Here is a 22,010-nt window from a genome sequence, read left to right on the forward strand (position 1 = left end):
TTCTGTAAGGGAAAACCTTGTTCCCACAAGTAGGTGTTCTATTATAGAGAAGGTAAACTATAATTATAAATTCCACAAGCAAAAATATTTCTTGTAAAAATGGAAAATCATGGACTACCTAAGAGAAAATAGATAAGAGAAATCCAGCTGGGATTGAACAAGGAAAATGTTGTCCTCTAGTTTAAAAAAAATAAATCCAACCCTCCCTTACCCCTTTGCTCCCTGCCCCCAAAACAGCAAAACTTTTGGACAGAGCAACTCATGTCTTTCATGGTCGTGTCAGAGCTGAAAAAGGAAATAAAAATTTCTAAAACTAAAATAATGCTCACATTTTTCAAAGTCCATTTGAGCAAAAGTACACTGAAACAAAATCCAATGTTCAGTACATTTAACTATGCAGACAAAAGAAGCTGTAGCTTCTGAGTTATCTTCAGAGTCAATCAGAGCAAACAATGTTATCACTGCAGTGCCAGTACAGGAAAGGTGTAGGTTACCATCAGTGAGATGTTAGCTAGACTAAATAATTTCTCAGACAAAATTGCTAGTTTGCACTATTGTTAATAGTTTTGACAATAAGTTATGACTTTCCCCCCCTCCTTTATACACGAGAAGGAAGAGGATCCAATGGAAGAACTGGGTGTTACTTCTTTGTACAGGGAAGCTCCCTGGGCAGCCTCCCAGTCTCAGGAGTTACCAGAATCTAGCCTGCATGGCTACAGAAATAGGCACATATGTAGATATGTAAGTAATGCTCTTTTGTGTTTGTTTATAGCAAGTGACTACATTTATCTGGAATCCCTCTGCATTTCTATGGCCTTTTCATTTTTACAGTTGCATAGACAACAAAGATCCAACACTTCACCAGAATGTGCAATCAGAAATGATTATTTTGATGAAACATTAGACTATATTCTGTAGAATTTAATTATACACAAAGATTTGATGTTTAAAAGAAACAAATCCTAACATTTCCCATCTGGATTCCAGAATCCTGCCCGTTTGCCTCACTGGTCCTTTCTTCCTATCTTTACTAGGCGCGAGGTTTTCTAATATCCAGAGAGCTTTTTCCCTCTTTATCTTTCTATGCTGAAATATTTCTAATGTTTTAAGGCATCACAAATCCAAACCTCTTTTTATATAGCCTGCAACATGTTCTCCATGTCTCTCCTTTTTATACTTCCCACCTTTTATAGCCACTTATTCTATTCCAAAGCCTTCTACTATGAATTCTGAAAATGCAGTTCTTCCCTTCCCAACTGTTCTGTGATGGCCACCATCCACATACGAAATTCCTATGCGTTCCTCCCACTCGGGCAGATACACTTCTCAAAAAGCTGGAAATGTTACTGCAATTTTTTCTTTCTCTCCCACAAACCGCGCTTATCTGCCACTGCGTCCACCAGGGTATTAGTCATGAAAGACAGTGGCTTTTTAAAGTGCTGCGTTATCTGTCAAATCTTAAATAGAGGACTCTGGGCTCAGACAGGATTTTCCAGCTCTATTTAACAGGGACTCCAACCCTCACTTTGAGGAGTTTAGGCTAGAATCAAAGCCCAGGAAAATTACTGAGACCTTTTTAAAGTATATTACAAAAATAAAAAGAAAATGGATCCCCAGGAAGTTGTAAGTATAAGAAATTCAGCTAATACTAAGAAGAAACCTTGAGGTAACTGTATTTGTGAAGCCCAGCTGCTGAAAGTACTGAAAAGTTTGGATTCATCTTCACTTGTCTGTAAGTGTATTGCATTATAAGCAAAGAACGATCAAAGAATGTTGAAAAACATGACAAATAATCTGCCTTTAAAAGTATCTGAAAAATAATGAGTGTTACTAGAGATTTTAGCAAGTCATTACTATTTCTTTGCAATTACTATTGCAATTTCTTATCTGGTAGCAATGTGCTTTGAAATGATTGCCAGGAAATACCCAACAGGTCTGTACAACAAGGCAAACTTCCCATCAAAGAATACCAATTTGTTTTTAACTTAAATTCGATGAAATTGCTGACCTTCTGGATGAAATTTAAAATGAGGTGATTATGAAGATTAATTTTTAAAAAGGAGAAGATTGCCATTCTTTTTTCATTAATGATCTCTGTTAAAAACAAGAGCTTTTGTAAAAAAGCCAGAGGGAGGAGAAATAATAAAAATGAAGGTAGCTGGACATATTGTAATGAATATAATCCCACAAGCTCCTCTTTGTTAAATCTATCATGCTTCATTGCCATTTAGAAGTCAAGGATTGAAGGATTAAGGCTATAGAGAGAATAGGATTAAAAATCATGTACTCTGATTTCTACTTATGATTAAATAATATTTCAGAAGGAATTTCAACCTTTTGTTCTTTATTGGCATCAAGGCCTTGAATATGATCTTTGCTAAATATGGTGTTGTGAATTCTTTTCTATGTGAAAAGATTTTATTTCAGAATTTCCCACATTGGAGCATTCCTTTCAATGGTCCTTGTAGGAATATTTCAGGCCACCTCTATTCTCATACCACACAAGGCTCTCATTTTAGTGGCAAAAATCAACCTTGTGCAGTCAGTGAGAATTTTGCTACTTGCTTCAGTGGTGAGTGGAATCCAATTTATAGCTCATTAAAGATGTGAATTGTTAAAACTCTGGCCCTGATTCTCCTGATGAGTTTAAAAAATCTCTCTCCCTTCTTTTCTAAATTTCATTATGCATTCCAGCTGAAAGCTACTTAAGCTTAGCCAGTGAACTTGGCAGCAAAATGAAAACAGGTTGCTATCAGAAACTGGACTTGAGGATCTCCAGCAGCGCCAGCAGAAACTCAAGCTACCATAGCCATTTTGTGGTGGTCATGTAGCCTTGGACGATCTTTCAGTTGCAGCATAGTTTAAACTGTACTATCATGTTAGCTCCAGTTTGCTGGCTCTGTTTTGGGGTCCATCACTGGTGAATCTGCTTAGTTAATTCTGAAATTAAATTAAAATTTGAAAAAGTTTTACAAAATAACAGTCAACATTTATTGCCATTTTAAAATGTGTTATTCATTATATCTTACATCACTGATGAACATGCTGCATTCCTTGCAGTGGGCATTTATTATACATGTTATAATAAAGACTTAAACTGTAAAGGGCTGTACATAAAAACTAATACTTCACATCTCTATGAACTTTTTCAGCTGAGAATCTCAGAGCATTTTACAAGCAAGTAAGTTTCACAGCCACATGAAAGGTGTGTTTACATGACCCCCTTTCATAAAACACTGAAACTGGAAGTGATTTGTTTTCGTAGCATCATGAACTAATTAGAATGTAAGCCTGTGATTTTCCTCATCAAGGACCATGGGACAAGTCAGTAGCTTCCTCAGCCTGCATTTATCAACCTTTAAAAACCTCAGGTTGCTGGAAGAATTACTACTGGGCTGACAATACCTGTATAGGCAGGGATCCTTGCAGCCTGTGTGCAGCCACAGGATGCCTCCGAGTCCCGGGCATCACGCCATTTAAACACACGATCTGGGTGAGCAGGTGAGTGCAAGACAGCCAAGTGCTAGCTGAACAATCAAGGAAAATAGACATTTTTTCTATACTGTTACTCATTCTTGTCCTTGCAATTACCAACTCTATTTAAGATTAAGGTTAGTACTCTACAGGGAATTGTAGGTCTGAGACTGTGAGAAACTGTAATGGTTCTGAAAGCAAAGTAATACTTAATAGTCCATTACAGCTTAAAGGACTTATGTGTCACACTGATAAGTGTGCTCCAAGCAAATGCTCCCTGCACCCAAGAGTTCCCCCAGGGAGATACCAGCAGATTGCCCAGGGCTGGCCCCAAGGCACAGACAGCCAAGGTATGTACATGGGGACAGCTATTTTGTCCTAAGCCTTATCCAAGGATGGAGAAGTAATTCTCCTATAAACTGTGTCACTGCAACCAGGTTGTGCAGAGAAGTGTCTTCTGAACTCCCAGGAAAAACACTAATGAGGTGCCCCCTTTCTTATTTTTATTATCATTATTGTGACTTTGGCATTGAAGGTTTTTTTGGTCAGTTAATGCCCAGCTGGTGTTGCCAGCACAAAATGCCCTTCCAAAGGTCATGACAGTTCAAGAGATTTTGTGTTATTGTTTCATTACCCCGAAATTGAAAATGTAAGCTGAAAAAAGCATGTTCAATATGTACTTAAATGACAGAAAAAAATCATTGTGATCAATATTATTGCAAGTAATGCCAGCTCCATTACAAAACTGATGGCATAAAATACTACTTAAAAGTGGGGTTAATAATCTGCAAAAGAGAGTTCGAAGTAAAAACCCTGTGGTTTAAAGGTGCAGTAGTCTTATCATCTGGAAACACCTGGATTTAAGTCAAAACTGGAAATTAATTTGGTAGTCTGTCAATCCATTTCCTAATTCCTAGTCATTTGTTCATATCACAAAGCCACCAGGCAGGAGTGTGTGATGGGCAGTCCCTACTCTGAAGTGAGTCAGGCCTGGAACAGGAAGGGTTTTGATGTCTGAATTGAAAAGCGTTTGCAGAGCAGTATCAAAAGTTTGCAGCAAAATTACTCATGTGTGCCTGACACTCTCAGCTGAACTCTGTAAGCATTGCTTACTTGCCCTTGGGAGAAAAAACAACAGTCCTTGGCACAGCAGGTCAAACCATCCCAGAGGAGATGGTTTAAAATGTCTAGGGACAATGTCATGCTCTACGTTGCTCGCATATTTTCTCTCTGGATTGATTAATCTGACATTATATTCTGCACCCCACCTGGCAGAGGAGCTTACTGAACATGTTTTTCTCACTTGCAGGACAGTATCTTTTCCAGGCTGTAATAGAGAAAGCTGATGTGTTTTAAGATAAAAGAAATAGGTCCCCACGCACTTTTTGAGAAACATGTATAAGCCCCATCCTCAAGAGAGGATGCAGAGGAGGCCAGACTCTGGATCTTAGATGGATGTGATACTTCAGAGCCTTGAATATTTTGCTAAGCTCTGGAGAGGATCAAGATTCGAGATGCAAGCTTGTGATTAACCTTTCCTCTTTTCTGTCTTCAACTATGTATCTCCCTCTTCACTGTGCAGTCTTTCTGGCTTGTCATTTTGTACTTGATTCCCTACCCACAAATAAATTCCCAACACAGGGATCTGGATTCCCTTTCAGGCACCGGGTCACCTCATATCAGATGCTGCAGCAAGTACTTGGTAGGTGCCCACAGCAGCTATGATGGGGAATTCTTTGCTTTTCCCTTTGCAGAGAGAGCACTTCCTTGGCCATCCCCTATCCATCATGATTGTGCACTACGCTTCCTCTCCCATTTGAAATCACTTAACATGTCCATATTGAGACACAACAGTTCTGTATTTTTGATGGAAGATATTAACTAGCATTTAGACTCCAGCCTCCAAATGGCTTCAGTGAAGAATAGTTAAACCCACTTTAAATATTTCTGAAATTTCATGTGAGATGGACAGGCGGCCACTTCTGTGGCCTTTATTTATTTGTGGCTTAGTCATATCTTATAAATTAACATTAAGCTAAAATTCTCCAAGACAGCTTTCCTGAAAAAATACACATATGAACCGCTAATAAAATAAGTAAAGATCTCTTTATATATAGTTATGTCTCATTCTATATAAAAGCATTATTTTATATGAAGACCTATTTAATAATCAACAACATTCCGGCATGCGAAGAAAAGAATTAAGCTATGCTGGTACAAAGGCTAAAAAAGAGACTCTCCTCAACATATTTCCAACAGCAAATACAATTCCCTGGAAACAAGGTTTAAAATAGCAATACTGGTAGACCTTTTACTACGGTGAAACAAATGGTACCGTTTAACACACAATGTAACTAGCACTTAGCATCAGATATCAATCATGACTTGTATAATTTTAGGAGTTCTTGTTTTGGTCAAGAAAAAAACCACTTTTCTGAAGAGGATATCTCTTTCCACTTTGGTTTTCTGGGGAAACAAACTTTATGGGTTCATACTGTCTGTTCACCATTTCCCTCTGTGAAAGTCTGAATCTATTGTTAGTTTTCAACTAAATTTAGCTAAGACACAGAAATCTCAAAGATAAATACATTGCCCCTGCATCAGGTAATGTTATACCCTGAGTCCAGCAGGTACTTGTCTTGCCTGCACAAACCAATGTGGTTTGCACAGACAACTTAAAAAAGAAAAAAAAAAAAAAAAAAGCCTTTTACAAGCCACCAAGAGAAAAATTTGTAGGAAGCAATGAGCAGAATACCATGTTGAGAGACACAGTGCTCAGGGTCACACAGTGCTAGACAAAACCCAAAAGCTAGCCTTCTCTCCCTGTTCATATTGGGACGCATTCATTCAACAGAAACAGGGGCTTGATCCGGATTTGCAAGATGTCCTGCTAACACTTTTTCCACTCAACAGTGTAGAGCACTTCCTCCTCATTCCACGTCCTCCTCTACCCATGTACAGCACTGCTCCGTCCAAGTTTCACATGTAAATCTCTGATATGGATCCATCCCAATCAGCCAAAAAGTCCCACACCCCTTTGTACCCTAGACTGCTGAAAGATTTGGTTTCAAACTCAAGGCTACTGCTACTTCAATCAAATGAAAAGCTACCTGTAGGTAAGTATCTGTTACAAGTCGGCACTAGTGGGCATTGCCACACATAAATGGTATCCATGTAAGGTAAAAGTTCACTACTTGGTTTCCAACAAAAATGTGTGTAAGGGAATCAAGAAATAATGCTTTACCCATAAAAGCAGCATGCCTATGCTCAAATGCATCTATGAAACAAAAATATGAAGGGTTGATATGTCTTACTACAGCATAGTGAAGAATCAGGTAAACAATGACAAATTATTTGTTATTATGTTTGTGATTTACTTCAAGTTGCAATGTTGGATAGAGTTATTAAGATGCTTAACTATAGAGCAGCTTGCACTTACTAAAAGGAAGGAGGTGTACACAGACACGTTCTATGGTTTGATCATGACAGAAATGCTCAAAAATTCTGTGTAAATGAAAAAAAATGTGGCTAAAAGTACTGAAAAAACTGCTTGTGTCATAAAGCAGTCTGAATCACATTTATTTTTTAGATGAAAAAAATATTGATAGGTATTCAGTACAAATTAAAACAAGAAACCAAGTGCTCCAGTTTTGACACCATTTTTTACTCATTTTATATGTTCAGTTGCAAAATCTTTACAAGTGAGAAGAAAAATTATTTATAAATAAAACAGAACAGTTTCAAACACAAACATTTTTAAGAGGCTCATCATGAAACAGGAATTATGGAGATTAATGATAATGCCAATTATTTATTCTTTCTTTTCATTATTTATTTTTATTCCATACAAATAATCTTCTCGAAGAAGAAAATTATCAGATAGAAAATACAAAAAAGAACAATGAATTTAAAATCTTGTTTTTTAAAGCAGTGGAGTAGGTTGGGTTTTATGCCTAATAACAGTAGTAGTAGTAGTAGTAATAATAATAATAATAATAATAATAATAATACCACCTTCTAAATCTACAGGATCTCTTTGTATAGGATTTATTTGCTGGCAGCTGAAGTTAAAATGGATATATGCAATGGTTCATTACGTGGTTTGAACTTTTAACAAGAAATTCAAAGTGTATTAAATGTAAGCAAGATGAGAAAGACAGTCCTAGATTTTATTTCTTTCATGCCAACAGTCAAACAAACTAAAGATATTATGAAAAGTTATTAATTTTAACAAAATCTGGTGAAATTTGAGAAAATACTTGGTTTGGATTCCTCTTTACATTTGTGGAAATATAACAGTAGAGGTGCCCACATAAACTTTCCTCTGTCACTGGAAGTCTAATTTCTATCAGTTAGATGGTTTAGGGAGGAGGAACATCTGCTGGAAACAAGCAAAACAGTCAAGACTGCAGGCTAATTGCTGGGCTTCAGTCATTTCTAGGGTTAGTATAGGGGCATGTAAAAATGGTGAGGCAGTAGCTTAGAACAGGAACATGAAGAGGGACTGTATGTTAAATGGCGAGGTTTTGAGAAAGAAGGATTTTTCAGCATTAAAGCATCCATAAAACGTTACACAAAATGGTCTGAAAACTTTTTTTTCTTAAATCTCAGCACCATTTAAAGAGGTTTCCAAACCGAAAACGCAGTGAATAAAGGTGGTCCTGTGTCTCACGAGACGTGTCCAGCTAAAAACGCACTAAATAAATAATGTTTCAGAAAAAAGTAAGAAAAAGTGGGCCTATTTACTCAAAGATTATTGGTTTGCTGGGATATTTATACAGATAGCCTAATCAGTGATTGCCATTATGATTCTGAATTTAACATTTGTCTTCTGTTGGTTTGTGTTTTTTTTTTTTTTCCTGGCAAGAATCATATTAAATATAAAAATATATGTTTAAAAACTCACTTCTAGCAATAAATCTACAGCTTTCCTTTTTTTTTTTTGAGAAATTCTGGAATGTTTAGAGATGATTGATCAAGATGATGACAGTGTTCTCAAAGAAGGAAAGGGAGATAAATTCCTGAATTTGTGACTGCATGTGCTACGACACACTGCATGTGTCATGCAAAGCCCTGAGAAGGAACTCTGCTGTCTGGGTGAAAAGGAAAAGGGAGAGGTCCTGTATGCCATGAAGTGGCAGGGTAAGGAAATACGTACTTTCCACTGCTACTAGCAAAAGGGCATTTGCTTGGAGGACTCAGGATGGGAGATGTCCAATGGGAGATGTCTTATGTAGCATGAAACAAGGGGCTCAACTGGGAGAGAAAGATGAAGAGGACAAGGGTAGATGTGTGTGTCACTGGCATGAAGAAGAGTGCTGAAGCTGTGCATGGCTTTGAGCTTACCAAAAGGTATCGCCTGTGACTGCAGGAATGGGGAAAAGGATAACCCAACAAAACGTGACAGGAGGGTGGGGTTCTGTTCAAGATGAAGACACCTAAATGTAGTAGTCTGTCTACATACAGGTGTTTACATGTGAACCAGATATCTGTGCCCTCTAATTGCCAAAATACAGCTGACATTCACAGTCAATGAAGTTTAAAGGCAACTCGGCTCACCTTAAATAAATATCTATATTTTGCAGTCAAGTTGGTGGGTGTAGAGGAGATGGAAAGACAGATGACAGATGAATGCTAGGTGAAATCAAAGCTTTATTTATAGTCTTAAGCCTACTTGTATTTGAAAACTAAGAGATAGGAGAAAGGAGGTTGACCTAAAAAGAAACGGAGGGTTAAGAGTGATGGAGACTCCTGGCTGAATGGATTAGTAATGAAATAAGTGAAATTTGTAGCAATGAAATAAGTGAAATTTGACATATCTGATCCCAGGAAATTTCAACAGCTGTTTAATCCCCAAATTGGATAAAGAAGTAAACGTTCACTTTTCTCCAGAATTGAAAGTTCCTTATAATGAATTAAAGAATTTGAAAAATTTAATTACTACATTTCTTAACCAAAAATGAACTTTCTAAAACCTGAGATATTTCATGTCATTAAGGCTGAACTGCCTTTCAATATTGAACTACATTTTTTACTGCCTTATGGGACTTGTCATTCTTTTCCATATTCTCTCCCAAAGAACAGACTCTGTTATTAGACCACTCACATAATATACCTGTAATCATGCAAATCCTGTGAGTCTGCTATGTAATATGACCCTACAGAAAATGTAGCAACTAGGGAATGTAGCTCACAGAAACAAAGGGGGCAGAACTATAACTTCTGTAGTACTCTATAGTTAAAAATTGGTTAACCAATTTTGATGGGGGGGGGGGGGGGAAGGAATCATTTAAAAGAAGTATTCTAATTCAGAAAAACCAAATATTTAGTTCATATTTTTAGGACAGAAACCACAATATTTTTAATAAAGTCAAGATTTTCTGGATGAAATCAGAAATGTGTAAAAAATTCTAGAAGAAATGCCAGCTATTTCTGCTTACTGCTATTATGAAACTCAGGCACTATACAAACAGAAAGAGGCAATTCTTGCTTCAAAGACCTGCCATCTAAGTAGATCTGACAGAGCGAAAGTTGAAGTAATTTGCTGAAACTCACACAGAAGTTCCATAACAGACACAGAAGTAAAGATCAGCCCTTAAAACCTCCTGACCTACAAAGGGGTTTAGAGCAGTGGGTGTCATTAAAGGAAAATAGGAGTCCACAGCACGGAGGCAAAGAAAGCTTGACTTGGTAGAGCTTGTCAATCTCTTAGCAAAGGCATATGAATTTTTTTCCAAGAGGAGGGATGTGCTGGAAGGTTGGTTCAGATTTTGCAAAGAGAAATGAGCAAGCACTGGGATTTGCAGATACAGAAGCCAGAGAAAATGAAGAAATCGTATTTGGCAAAGGAGTATGGAAGAGCTGAAAGTGGAAGAGAGGAAATGCCTGGGGCGGAGGGGGCCCTCAGTATCACTAGCCCAGAACATCAGGCCTCAAATACTGTACACTGCTTGGATGTTGTCTGGTGTGGAAACTGCGTGTTGGTGGCAGAATGAAGAAGGAGGATTTGGCAGGATTTACACTGAAAGGAAAACACAAAAGTTGGGTTGTTCAGAATGAAAACCTGATAGCAGAATCTGATAGGCGGTAAGGACATCATAACGTATCTCAGAGAATCAATACAAATTTTAGATGTGACAAAATGAATGTCAATGAAAAACACAAGTTATGCAGATAGCAATAAAGAAGCAAGGTAAGTATAATTTTCTATCTAAACACTGATGTCTTTCTAAAATTTTGTATCTCTGAGTAAAATGTGCCAGAATAAATCATAAAGTGTAACAGAAAAGATGTTTGGCACAAAAACCATCTACCAAGCCACAGCCGAAATGCGTGTGAAATTAATCCTTGATCTGACATTAAATCTAAACAAAAATTCCAAATCCCTGTGTGCTATAACAATGTCCCTGGTGTTGGACCTCAATGGCAAGGTGCAGCCATTCTAAGGCATATTAGTGATTTTTAAGAACCTTTTCTTCTGCAGGTATTGGATTAAAAAACCCAAAACAACATTTTTGAACAACAAAAGAACCTTAGGAAAAGAGAGGATGTTGCAAGAACAATCTCTGTAAGAATAGAAAATCTCTCCCTAAAGTCTTTTATGCTTCACTTCAAGTACTTTGCATTAATGAGCTGAGCAACCCTTAAAAGAACAACATGACCCAGCATACTATAGTAATTCAATAATCCAGTAGTCAAATAACTACAAAATAATGCTGTTTCTTTAATGCACTGATCTTCATTTTAAAATGTTTCAGATACTTTGGTATATTTTTTAATATTTCAGTGCTTGCTGTGATCTCAGTATACAACAGCTAACAGAAAAAGAAAAAAGGGGAAAAAAAAAGCAACACACATTTACTCCAAGTAACTCTGTGATATGTTACTCCATAGATACTGGTGAATTTTTCTTCTGCTTTTTTTCACTAGTATTCCTTGAGGAGCAGGCAAAGATATAGCTTCATATAAGTAATGTGAGAGATTTAGAATGCAAAACTCTTGTGCCCTTGTTTTGTTTCAGTAACACACTTCTGTTATATTCACTGTAGAATTTACTCTGGGAGCTAGTGTTGTCAGTGCTACAATAAGCATCACAAAATCATTCAGACATGTAATTTCTGATGTCAGAAGAGAACGTCAGAATTACTGCTGAAATAAGGAAGGGATTTTTGGAATATAGCAATCTTTCAAAATGAAGCCATTGGCAAAAAAAATCCAGGAACATTCTTTACCAAACCACTGACCCTGCATTTCATACAGCCAGCTACTCCTCAGTGACCTCTTTATCAGCCCAAAACAGCACAGAGTTTTCTTTCAGTTAATACTATTTACATTAAACAAATGAATGTATTTTGGAAAATTGAAAATAAATCAGATGCAGCCCATGAAAATCTATTAATACATTTAAAATATTTTAAAATGCTTTGAATTAATACACATAGCATGCATGCATTTAATCCTTTATACCTCACAATAATAAAATAAGTAGCAGTCTTTAGAAATCGTTACTTCTTAACTGGCTAATTGAACTGACACTGAACTATAAAACAATGAAAAAAAACCTCCTCAGAAAAAGATCTATTACGATACATTTTTACTTTGGCTTTATTAAATGATTTTGATTACTGAAACTTTACCGGAGAAAAAATAGAAATTATACTGAATGCATATAAGATAGTTCGATATGATCTGTATTATTTTATATCTCTGAATTTGTCAATATAGTCATCCCTCCTGCACACGAGCTACAGCTCTTTTAAGCATCCTCAACAGTATTTACGCTTTTAAATTTTAAACCTTTAACAATGCAGTACCCCCCAATCCAGCCTTGAACTCTGACAGACACTGATCTCTTGTCTCCCTCCCACACCCTGTTTTATCAGACACTATTTTATTTAAATTGGCTACTAAATAGCATAGCACTGTACCTTTAAATACAAATCAAACAATATTCATATTCCCACGGTGCTGCTAGTTTCCCTTATGCATTGAATCGCCTGAAGATTAAAAGCTCAGAATCTGAAAAGGGATTCTGTTCTGCAGACCAAAGTTCTCTGTAGGAGATGAGGGAGAGGGTCAGTCCCGGAGTCACACACACAACAGGCAGAAAACACACTTGTGATCCTCAGCTTTGGATAGCATCAGAAAGGGGAATAAAAAGCAGAAACACATGGCACACTGAGAACTGGTATCACTTATGGCTTCTAACCAAAGCAGCAATTAAACACCTTTCATCATTCCCCCAAATGCCTGATTTTTGTAAGAACTGAGAGAGACACACACACACACAAAGACAAATCCCCTCTGAGCAGCAACGAAAACTTAATAACCTACCATTTTCTTTGCACTCTTCTGGAGGTTTAGCCTTTTTCGCAAGTCGTGGATCCAGCCATGATGTTGTCTTTGTGTTATGGCTGAAAAGAAAAGAGATCACTCTGAGCAGACACATACTGAAAGGAATCAAGTTTATTCCTTAAGAAAAAAGGGTTAGTCCAACAAAATTGCAATCGATACACTTAATTTGCTTACTGGTTCTAAGTAGCCCTGAAGGAGGTGTAAGAGTAATTGTGCAAGGCAGCTGTAAATTTGGCAACCTCAGCTCCCTGTCCTCAAAGCAGCTATTTTTATTAAAATCAACTAGAATGTTGCCAAGTTAACCTCATTGAAAATGCAGAACTCATCCAGAGCAAAAGGAATTTATTACAAATACAGTGTTCTCCCGTTGAACGAGTGCAGGCGACAGGATTCTGTACCATTCTCACAGTTTTCGGATAGAATTATTTTCATGTTAAACCTGTCCTTTTCATAAATACAGGTTTGTTATTGCTCACCAGCAGCACTGGCAAGGCATAGCAAAAGTGATGCAAATTACAGCATGCTCCTACAAAGTCTACATTTCCGGACAGAGTGATTAATGATACTTTGTTTAACAAACCTTTATCTCTCCATATATAACCCTTCTATCGAGATAAAATAGATATGCACAAGCTGAATGAATCATGTGGCTCCTTTCTATATTCAGAATAGATCTTTGAGGAATCAGCCATCAAATAGTGTTGAACTGGCACAAACTGTTTTCTGGGAGAATATTTTGCCAAATGAATTGATACTTAGCACAGCTAATGAGACTTAAAACGAAATCTTTTCAGTGTATAGCTTTCCCATAAGCATTTGAATTTGGAGCCAAATATTTTAAATATATTAAGAAAGGAAGACTATAAAACAGAAAAGGATGTGATCATTACTCCTTTATTTTTTGAGATGCCTTTCCTACAATACCATCATTCAGAGACACTTCTAACCCATGTTTTATTTATCTGATACATCCTAGGAGGATGATTGTTCCATATAGTACTGAATTATTTAGTGTATTATTAATTTGCTGTGTCATTTTAAAGTGTACTTAAGACTTCTCTTATAACATTAGTATAAGATGTACAAAAACGGGGCACCTGGCAAAAAATGGATTAGGATGCATTGGTAGCTGGTGAGTTACTAATTAACTGATGCAGTCCATGTGCTCCAAACACCACTGGTTCCTCTAGGCAAAAATAAATGCATGGAGCCAGTTCCTTCTCCCACCTTGACTCCCTGTTTAGTCCATGGCAGATAACTTTTCCTCTGCCTTGATTTCTCTCTCTCTCTCTCTAAAAACAGAGTGATACTACCTACTTCTCAGCATTATTGTCACCATGTTAAGGCTTCCTCCACATTTTGGATGGGAAAAAAGGTAGATGAGAGTTATGTACAGATAAAGTAGCAACTAAAATTAAAATTGAGGCATTTAAATTCCAAGTTTAAGCATGCCCTAGTCTAGAACACCATTCACGGCAGGTGAAGAGGATAAACAAAACCTTCCCTTACTTTGAGAGCAGAGATGGATTTGCAGAGTATGAAGAATAAGCCAAAGGTAAGGTAAATTTGCAATGATGCCAGCAGCCCGTGCTTGATTGCAAATGTAACTAAGATGCTTTCTCTGAAGCTCTGGCTGCCTGTGGTCTCCAGTAGGGTGTATTTTTATACCGCAGTCACAGCCTAACTGCAGCTTGTACAGACATACTTGAGCTAGCTTTAAATGAACTAGGGGAGGTACTGGCAATAATGTCACTGCAGCAGTATGGAGCTCAGCGCGGGCTCCTCACCCCAGCATCTCCTGGGCTACTTGGGGCCAGCCAGCAGCAGCCGCTGAGCTCCACACTAGCATGGGTACCCCGTTAGCAGTGCCAGAGCTCGGAGGGAGTTTGGACATACCTGTGGAAGCTGCAGTCGCATCTCTGGAGTGTGGGCATGTCTGTAGAACAGCCACTCTCTCCCAGCTACTAATTCTGAATGATTTTAGGGACCCCCCACTGGTTGCAGGGACTAAGTCGGATTCACATAGTTTCCTGTGGCTTTAAAAGGGTAATATATAGGACTACCATTAGTAATGTTTGCTGTGGTATAAAGTGGATCTCAAAGCATTTTACAAAGGAAATAAAAATCATCACCCCTGTTTTAAAGGTAGGAACATGGAGTCACAGAGTTATCAAGTGACTGTCCACAGCCACCAGACAAGCCAGTGGCAGAGCCACTACTAGAAGCCAACTCTGTTGCAAGTTAGCTGGTTGGTGTTTTCCTGCAATACCACACAACATCAGAACAGACCAATTCACCAGCCCTGAAAATAGCCCTATGACATTTCTAGAATACACCTGAGAAATGAGTTTTTGGGCATCTGTAAAGACAGATGCCAAGCTGAAAATAAGTCCAATTCAGTATTACTGTTTTAAAAAGTGAATTAGTTGAATTACAGCCTCCAAGGCTTCTTTTGAAACTGAGAACAACAACAAGCAAGCAGTTACGCTTCCCTTCAGCATAAATGTGGCTTCCGTAAACCCAGAACTGATGTCTTCCAGTTTTGTGCACTGTGGCCATTCTAAACAAAGCCATAAACAAATAGAAAGTCAACAGCTTTTCCAAAAGAAGAGTGATCCTTCAGTCTGCAGCAAAATTGCAGAGGATGAAGGTGGTATCTCACCTAGATCAACTCTTACAGCACTCAATCTCCTCTCCTAGTTGTGTCTCTCAAACCCATCCAGCTACTTTGTAAAAGCAAAACTCATCCGCAAGAACTTTTATCAATAACAAGTAACTGAAGGAGCAAAGTACCTTTTGAAAATCATCCCTCTCCTCCTCACCCATCACTACACCTGCTCCCTTGCCCTGCCTCTCCTCTTTATTATCTATACCAAACACACATACTACGTCTTGTAATGGGACTTTTAAATGCTTCTAGGCAGGTGCTCCAGTGGGTAAAAAGTCTTCTCCTGCTCTGAAGACAGACCCTATTTGAAAGAAGGCAGAAATAACCCCACCTGTCTTCTAACACCTCTACAGCACCATCAATGCCCTCTTTAGTGCTACATAGTGCTGATTGCCTTGATCATCTTAGCAACCAGGTACACAACACAGAAACACTCCTACAATGAGACAGACATGACTACTGTTGTGCTGCTCTCCGTAAAAGAGGGAAATAAGTAGCCCTAGATTACAGCATAGTGTTTTTTTATACATGTCTACTTCTGTTCTACACAGGAGGTTTATCTGGCAGGGTACTCTTCCAGCCTCCCTTGTGTCAGCTTTCAAGTTGTAGATTTTGGAGTGATGCTGCTCTTGCCATAACTGGTGCTGTGCTAGCACTATGCAGTGTTGTTCAGAGGAACCTCCTGTTACCTGTCTTCCAGCAAGGGCTAGAATTGGGGTTAGCCAACCATAGAAACAAAAGAGAGCTGGCTTCTTCCCCAACAGCTAGGACACATTGGGAATGAGAGGAAGAACAAAAGCACGGTGGTGCTGCCTTGCTGAATGTCTCAGGGCAGGCTGCAGGGACATCTCAGGAAAGATGCCCCTTCCCTTGTGACCCAGGGCTCTGCCTATTCCCTCTTCAGCTCTGCAATGGGCTAGAATCTGTCAAAGCTAAAGGGAAACCTTATTTTTCTCCTAAACAGTTTTTAATGTAATTTAAAAGAAGCCTTGATGGGAAAGATTTAACTACGGGAAAGAAGACAGAAGGAACAGTAAAATGGCAAAAGTAACATTAACACATATCTACTGCATGAGCTGTGCACGTTAATGCTTTTTAAGCACTAAAAACCCTGTAAAATGTACAGTGTATAATGTGCCTGCCTTACCACTAGGTCTAATCATGTGTGTCCATTTGGGAAGTCTTATAGACAGACCAGAAGGAAAAGGGGCTGGGGATTTACAGATTAGTTATGAATGAATTGCAGATGAATAGCAGTGGCAGTTGTGGAATAAATGCACAAACAGGCAGTTGGAGCAGTTGTCACTGACTGAATGAGAGTGAAGTGATGCAACAAAAGCATCCTGTGAGAAATACAGCTGTGGCTCCACCAGCATTTTCCACTCACCACTGCTTCATTACTCAGCAATAACCATACCTCATCATTAAAGGGCAGGTTTAGAAAGTCCATCCTTACACAATTTCAATGATCTTGATTACTAGCTAGCATGATTGAGCTAAGAGATAAGTGCTGGCAAATCAGAAATGCGTGTCTAAGAATCCGTCTTAAAATTAAGGGCAAATTCCTAATTTTGGAAACTTTGAAAGCAGTCAGTGAAGGATCCCTTTGGTTTTGCTTCAAGCAGGTGGAGCATGGGAATAGCATAACATTTTTAAATTCATGCTAATTTGTTACCTGCTATACAAAACAGAAACTGCTTGTAGGCCTGAAGTGTATTGCAAATTTGAAAAATAATTAAAAAAAAAAACTCAGTAAAGCACTGGAGCTTAATATTGTAGCCAAAAGTCAATAAAATAATTATTGCTGAGCTAACTTAAATCCTCCCTCTTTCCCAAGTATTAGCACCCAGCAGAAATAGTTTATTATAATCAGAGTCCTCTGGTATCAGTTATAGACAATTTTAAACATATGTGGAAAAAATATTCTTCAGCTGGTTTAAATAGAGTGAAAGAAAGCTCAGACTACTTCCCAGAAACCCTGACTCATCCTCCTGTTGTTCTCCAGATTTCCTTTGTAGCTCTGCTTTTAAGACTTCGCAGATAGATACTGTTTATGCCCCAGTTCCCTGTTATCACCACTGGAGCTAGGTACCAGGATCAGAGCTTCTCTGGGAATCTCACTGGATACTCCTCCATACCTTTTGGAAGTCAAAAACATTCAGAGTGTGGCTTTTCTTATTTAACAATGTATTATCTTCTTATTATAATTATTTGTTGGACAGTATATTATTTTACTTCAGATTTGAATATAATGGATTTGTGTTAGCAATCTGCCACTTTAAAGCACTTTGACAGCTAAAGTTTCTTGTACTAACAAAGCCCTCAGACAATCTCTTGAAACACTTTTGAAGGGAATTTAGAGAATAGTTACTGACAGTAATAGCCTTAATATCTTTTGAAAACACTGCAAACTTATTCTAAATTGTGACTCTTGCAAGGTATGTAATTTGCATGTTATTGTGAAAGGCATTTCAAAATGGGTATTTACTGATGTGCTGCTTCAGTGTATTTGGGGACAGCACATATGAGTTTGTTTGGGTTTTTATTGTGAATACATTACATTCAAGATGGTCCTCAATATAACAGCTTGAGCAAAGGGGACTATATGAGACAGAGAAAAACAAAGTGCACCATAGGCAACCTGACTTCTAAAATGCTTACTCCTCCCTCCTTTTTGTATGCCTAAGATTTGCAGATCTGCAGAGCTTTTCAGATAGCACAATAATGATTTTCAAGTAATTTGTGTGTAGGGGGACAGTGACAGGAAAACAGAGTATTAAAACGGCAATTTTGCAATTCATCCTTTGTGGGGTGCTACCCAAACTTCTCGCACACATGTAGGGACAGATACAAAAGGGAGTCGTCCTCTAGCTATGGTTTGAATGGCAGCAGCTATGAGTGCTAGTTTGTGTTGCCATTTCACGCTGTCAGTCTGTTAGATGTGCTCAGAGTATGCGGTCCTTAAGAGACACAGGCTTGGGAGTGCCAGTCCTGTGAATCCCAGATGGCCTCGGGCAGTAGATGAGCACTTACGTACTCAGCCCAAATACAGTGGTGGTGCCTCTAGGCATTCACAGGAGCAGAATCTTATGTAAGATTTTTTGGGGGAATATATAAATGCCTAAAGTCTCCTACAGTAATTTCTGCTGTTTAAGTCACTCTCTTTGACTCAGCCAGTTAATTTCTGACAAAGAATGGGCATCATCTCATGTGAGTTCAGCCATCTAGAAATTACGCAGCTAATTGTGTAGAATTCCTCTCTATTCAAGGGAGAGGCACCTATACAGAATAATTTATCTTACTTATCTTCCGGTGGGACTGGAGACCTAACCATATGCCCTTAGTGACATACTAGGTGCTATGGCATCTCCCAAATGGCCTCTGGCTGCCACTCCAGAAGGGTGCTGGTTCTGACAGGTTCTGTGTCATATCTGCCACATTCATGGAGATGTCTTGGGCTATTAGTATGCCTCTACAGTAGTGCTTTGGCTCAGATCAGGAGGTCACTTTTCAAGTGAATGTCTCAGTTATCTTCATTTACACACTGAGCATTCTCCCAGCTTGTAAGCTTCTTTCACTTGAATTTAAACCAGATGATACACAGCAAGAGCTCAATTAATGCACTACAAGCCATTCAGAGAAATGCAGCCCATGGCACCTGAAAAGACCTAGTAGCTGTGGATGCTGGGTCATCAGCATCAAGTGTTTCACTCTGCAGTCTACTGATATTGCTAATTTAGATATGGATATGGTTTAGATCAGAAGGAATTCAGACTGGTTTTAACTCAAATCTGGTCTCATGGACTGAGTTCAGGGGTTCAGGGTTTGGAGACAATTAAGCGCACTCCTAGAGATCAACCTTCTTTTTAGTTTCATCTGAAAGGAATCCAGTTCATGTACTCTGAAACATGAACCAAATCACAGTGTGTGGAGACAACCAGAAGATTTGCTTCAAAAGTATACTCCTGACACAAATTACATATTACTGCAGATGTACCCTTGGATATCCGAGGGCACCTTTACTGGTAGAAGCACCTACATTTAGGCAAATTAATTCTGCTCTTATTGTTGGACAGGGTGAATCAGCCTCTGGAGGCAATTATCTCCCTCCACTGACCACAGAAAGAGTCTTGGCAACTGGTTTATACTAGGTACCTAATGGTATATGGCAAGCCTGGTGAGCTGAATCTTCTAGTTCAATAAACACAAAAGAGAAAAATTATAATACCACTACAAACATCAGAGGAAAGGTGTTGGAAGGGAAATTCTGCAGAGCAGAGCAGCAGAGACCTTTGGTGAAAGACAAGAAATAAGAAAGTGAGAAAAGACAACAGGAGTTGAGCTGGCAGTTTGACCTGGATGTCAGCATAGATAAAAACAACAAGCGAGAGAAAGGGACAATACACCACTAGTACAAACCGAGAATGTCTTTATAACATCAGAAGACAAGAGAATAAAAAAATTCAGCATTCCCCAAAATTCTTTCCAGTTCTGCCATCTCCCCATTACTAATTAATTTGTCATGAGGCAAGAAAGTGGTCTCAGGAGAAGGAAACCAAGAGACATCTTTTCTGTTGCCTGTCCCACCGTATGTCATGTTGAAGTCCAAAGAGCATTAGAGATCTGATCATTGTTATGCTGACCAAAACTGACCAATTCAATACAACATATAAACAAGGAAAAAGAATTACAGACATCTACAATCGTATTCACAAGAGTCCTGATGATTCAGAATTGTCCACACAATAAAGTCATACTTATACAAGATGGTTTGTTTCCCAAAGAAGAATAATCCCATCAGAAGTGAATATTAAAACAGCATGTGAAAAAAAAATCTTCATCTTAATTGCTGCTTAATTAGAGTGGCAGAAATAACCATACAACCAAAACATGGCGAGTTTCAATATTATGCACTGATACACTGATGATGTAACATACTCACAAAAGTGCCAAGCTAGTTTATAAGAGAGCGAGTAATTACTGCAGGATATGGAAGTAATCTTGAGCAGGTAGAAGGGTGTACTTCCACCTCAGTACTTTTAGCATCTCCTCATAGAAAAGATAAAGTTATGAAATGTAATGGTGTAGCTGGGTTTAACTAATATATCCTTCTTCTGATGGTGAACTGATGGAGCAAACAAGAACAGCTAAATATACCATGATTCTTCAGGCAAGCAAGATGTTAGGATAAACAAAAAGACTTTCCTGCCTTAAAAACTGCTAAGAAGAAATACTGATCCCATTGAAGTCAGTAGCAATATTCTTAGAAACAAACTAGGTCAGGATTTTACTTTTCCAATTTGAAGCTGTACTTCTTTTCAGGTAACACCTGAAATAGCACCAGCTGTATTCAAAAACTTAATGGCTGGTTTTTACTGTGAAGAGTCCTTGGCAGAGGCCTATTTTATAGGTGTTTTGTAGTCTTTTATGGTGCGCTCATAAAAAAAAAGCAGCTTTAACAACTAGGAAAAGATACTGCAACAGGTCCAAAAAGCAGTGCTGACTATGCTGCTCAGAGAAGCAGGTGTTGAAGTAGGAAGAGACCGAATGTCTGACATGTACTGGAAAGTGGTTTGTTAAACCTTATGTGGCCAAATTCTCCTAAAAATCATCACCACAAGTCAAAGAAGATGATCCTTTAAAGATGTATTACAGAGGTTTGAATCTATTCTAGACTTTTCTCCACTAACGAAACAATCATTAACGTAGTATAAGTAAAGGAAACCATATGTGCTTTTGAACAGTATAGCGTTAAATAGCTTTTGTCATGGGCTATGTAATATCCTTGAGACTATTCATCAAGGCTCAGCTGTAGCTCAGCTTAACGCACTGCAGCTCTTCCTGGTTTAATGTCTTACTCTCCCCATGCCCCTTCCAGAGAGCTCTGCTGCCTATAGGTGGATAGAGGGCTGGAGGGAGAGGAAAAATCAATTCTGCCTTTTATAAATAAGTATCATAATGTGTAACCAACTCTACAGGACAGTCTATAATGTAACGGTGTACGTGATGGGGTTGGAGAGTTGGATGAGGGCTGCATTTAAGGCTGACCGCACATGATAGCAGATGCACCAAGAATCTTGGTCCTTTTATATTCCCCTCAACACTGCACTGGACTAACACAGCAAACATCGATTGCTGGGGAACCAGCGCAGCCAATGTCTGCTGACTTTGCGAGGACAACATGATGCTTGCATCTCTAGTATGTGGCTTGAGAGTAGTTGGCAAAGTGAGGTCAGAAGGCTATGGGGAACTGCAGCCTTTCCTTAGCCCTGGGAGAGGGAAACACTAAAAATCAGTGATGGCTACAATTTATTTAAGCATGCTGAAATAGGTCACACTCATCAGCCATATTTAAAGTAGGAAAGAAGGAGCAGAACTGGAGGGTTTTTTGGTGGTATCCCAATTTATATACAGTATTTTAATTATTGCCTCTTCTCATTAGCGTATGTTCTCAATGAAAGCAAATGTAGGTGATGGACTCCCATTTGTGTGGTGTGTGCCTGTATTTGAAAAT

The 22,010-nt window shown here is 38.5% G+C and overlaps 1 protein-coding gene across 14 annotated transcripts in view; it reads right to left on the reverse strand.

Moving 5' to 3' along the window:
* The window catches only part of MAGI2 (membrane associated guanylate kinase, WW and PDZ domain containing 2), a 770,074-nt gene that overhangs the window by 223,934 nt on the left and 524,130 nt on the right, over positions 1-22,010 (reverse strand). For all 14 annotated transcript variants that reach the window (XM_052789023.1, XM_052789022.1, XM_052789031.1 and 11 more), the window contains one exon: positions 12,808-12,887. In XM_052789023.1, coding sequence (XP_052644983.1) covers positions 12,808-12,887 — 80 coding nt within the window. The remainder of the gene's footprint in view (positions 1-12,807; positions 12,888-22,010) is intronic.

This window comes from Harpia harpyja, chromosome 6, assembly GCF_026419915.1.
Source record: "Harpia harpyja isolate bHarHar1 chromosome 6, bHarHar1 primary haplotype, whole genome shotgun sequence".
NCBI lineage: Eukaryota > Metazoa > Chordata > Aves > Accipitriformes > Accipitridae > Harpia > Harpia harpyja.